Source organism: Sardina pilchardus, chromosome 4 (assembly GCF_963854185.1).
Source record: "Sardina pilchardus chromosome 4, fSarPil1.1, whole genome shotgun sequence".
NCBI lineage: Eukaryota > Metazoa > Chordata > Actinopteri > Clupeiformes > Clupeidae > Sardina > Sardina pilchardus.
The window spans coordinates 32,692,848-32,695,347 of record NC_084997.1 but is presented as its reverse complement, the minus strand read 5'-3'; the positions used below and the strand labels follow the sequence as shown (position 1 = coordinate 32,695,347).

The following is a 2,500-nucleotide window of genomic DNA, read 5'->3' as shown; positions in this document are numbered from 1 at the left end:
GCAGGCCTTGTGTTGACCCCCCTTATCTGTGAAGTTTGCGGGGGTGGGGGGATGGCATAGTGAAGTAAAGTACTTATTTCCAGCTTGGTCCTTGGTGTTACACACAAGAAACACAGAGAAGCTGTAGTCATATAGTTGTCATATTGGTACTCTTTCAGGGTGTATGTGATGTGATAACTCTTAAAGTTAGAGTGAGAATTGGACATAATGGACTCGGTGTGTTACATGATTAGACAGTCAACGAATGTGACACACACAGAGTTGAACTCTTGGTACTTGTGACCAGTGTGTGTGTGTGCGTGTGTGTGTGTGTGTGTGTGTGTGTGTTCGATTGTGAGATTGTAAGAGACTACCCTCTCTCCACTCCTGTTGAAGTTTCTGTCTCCGCAGTCTTGTGTGTGTGAGAGGTAAAGATAGAAATCTTCATTACACAGGCACATGTTGACCAACAAGAGCTGCTTTCTGTCGCATTCACAGACACACACACATACTGTATGTACGCACGCTGATGCTCACACACACACGCGCGCGCACACACACACACACACACACACACACACACACACACACACACACAGGTACACAGGTACACAGACACTCAATGACAGGGTGAGAGAACAGGAAACAGGGTGAGAAATAAGAGAGTTGTGGAGTTTTGATGTATGATCAGAGTATATTGAATAATTATTATATTATTTTTTGAAAATGAATCCATGTCTAAGTCAGTCAGTATATTGTGTTCATCATTTAGTGTTCTGAGGACATATAATGTGTGGCTCACTGCAGTGACAGTATTTATATGGTAGTGTTTTAATTCAATTTCTGATTAAATAGATTTTTATTATTGTGTTTTCCTGACAAAATGTGAATCTGTTGAGTCATTCATAACTCATTATTCTCCATGATGACACACACACAGATTGATGCTTAAAATTATTTATTTCATTTTCATGAAACACAATTCATTTGACAACATGATCAGTTGAGCAGTGTGTTCCATTCAGAGAGTAAACAGCAGGAAGCCACTGAAGGTGGTGTAATTATTAGTATTATCAAAGAGCTTGTAGCCTGCAGGGAGTCGCATGTTAACTACATCTCCCTCCTCCAGCTGCAGAGTAGCACCACTGGACAGATAGGAGACCTGTCCATCAGTATCATACTCATGTAAATACATGATCTGCTCTCCATTCTTACACATCCTGATGGTCATTGAGCGTGAGGATAGTACATCTGCAACAGTGAATCTGAAGTAGTAGACTCCCCTGACTGGAGCTGTGAAGAAGCCTGTTGTGCTGCTGTAGGCCTGTCCAACATTGGTGATGACTTTAGTGAAGACCAAGTTCAGGTCAGTATTCCCAGACTCTATGAATCCTGAGTTAGTCAGCCCTGCTGAGAATGCCACCTTGGGTTGCTCTGTGATCTCTTTCTCCAGATTCACTACATCAGTCTCAGTATCTGCCAGTCTGGTCTTCACTGCTGCCAGCTCTGTCTCTTGTGCTGCAGTTTCCATCTTCAGGTTCTCCACCTCAGTCTCACTGGCAGACAGTCTGGTCTCTTGTGCTGCAGTTTCCATCTTCAGGTTCTCCACCTCAGTCTCACTGGCAGACAGTCTGGTCTCTTGTGCTGCATTTTCCTTGATCAGGTTCATCACTTCAGTCTTCATAGTGGTCAGCTCTGACTCCTGTGTTGCAGTTTCCATCTTCAGATGCTCCATTTCAGTCTTCATAGTGGTCAGGTCTGTGTGTTGCGCTGCGATCACCCTTTCCAGAGCGTCCACTTTAGTCTCACTGGCCACCAGTCGTTCTGTCATGACGGCCAGCTTTGTCGACTGAGCATTGTTCTCATCCTCCACTGTGTACAGCAGTGATTTGGTGTTCTGTAGCTCATTCTGGGTGAAGGTCAGAGTCACTCTCAGCTCCACCACTGTGGTTCCGAGCTCATCTACGGTGTCTCTGAGTCGAGCAAGCTCAGTAGCGACGTCCAGCTGGGTAGTGACCGCAGCAGCAGCAGCAGCCCCAGTGCTCTGGCTCTCTGTCTGAACTTCAGTCTGGGTGCTCTGAGTCTGAGCTCCACACATGGAGAACAGCAGCACCAGCAGTGGGATGACGGCCCTCATGTTCACCAACACTCTCTGTCACACACAGCAGTAAGTAGTGATACTGTAACAGTACAATAGCTACAACAGATATGACTAGTAGTAGTAGTTGTACCAGTTCTGTCTGAGACTCAGTCTGTGAACATCCTCTTTTTATACCTTAGTTAGTGGTTATATAAGAGTTAATAATTTATAGGCTGAACTTAAGCTCAGGGACACTGATCACATCTGTATGATACAGTGTTCTTCCCAGCACTTATCTGCTCATTCAGTTATCAATGTTTCCAATGCCTAACCTAAAACTTAGAGCTAAAAAGGTTACATGTAGAAGTGGGTCTAGTCAACAAAGAGATATACTGTAGTGATTTTACTTTAGCATTCTTGTTTTTTATTTCTCAGCTATAA

General features: G+C 44.1%; 1 protein-coding gene across 1 annotated transcript; it reads right to left on the bottom strand.

Moving 5' to 3' along the window:
* Nucleotides 1-1,000: 1,000 nt before the first annotated feature.
* LOC134078881 (complement C1q-like protein 2) lies at nt 1,001-1,626 on the bottom strand. Its single transcript, XM_062535048.1, has one exon. The coding sequence runs from the start codon at nt 1,571-1,573 to the stop codon at nt 1,001-1,003; it is 573 nt and encodes a 190-aa protein (XP_062391032.1). The 5' UTR covers nt 1,574-1,626.
* Between the last annotated feature and the right edge of the window lie 874 nt (nt 1,627-2,500).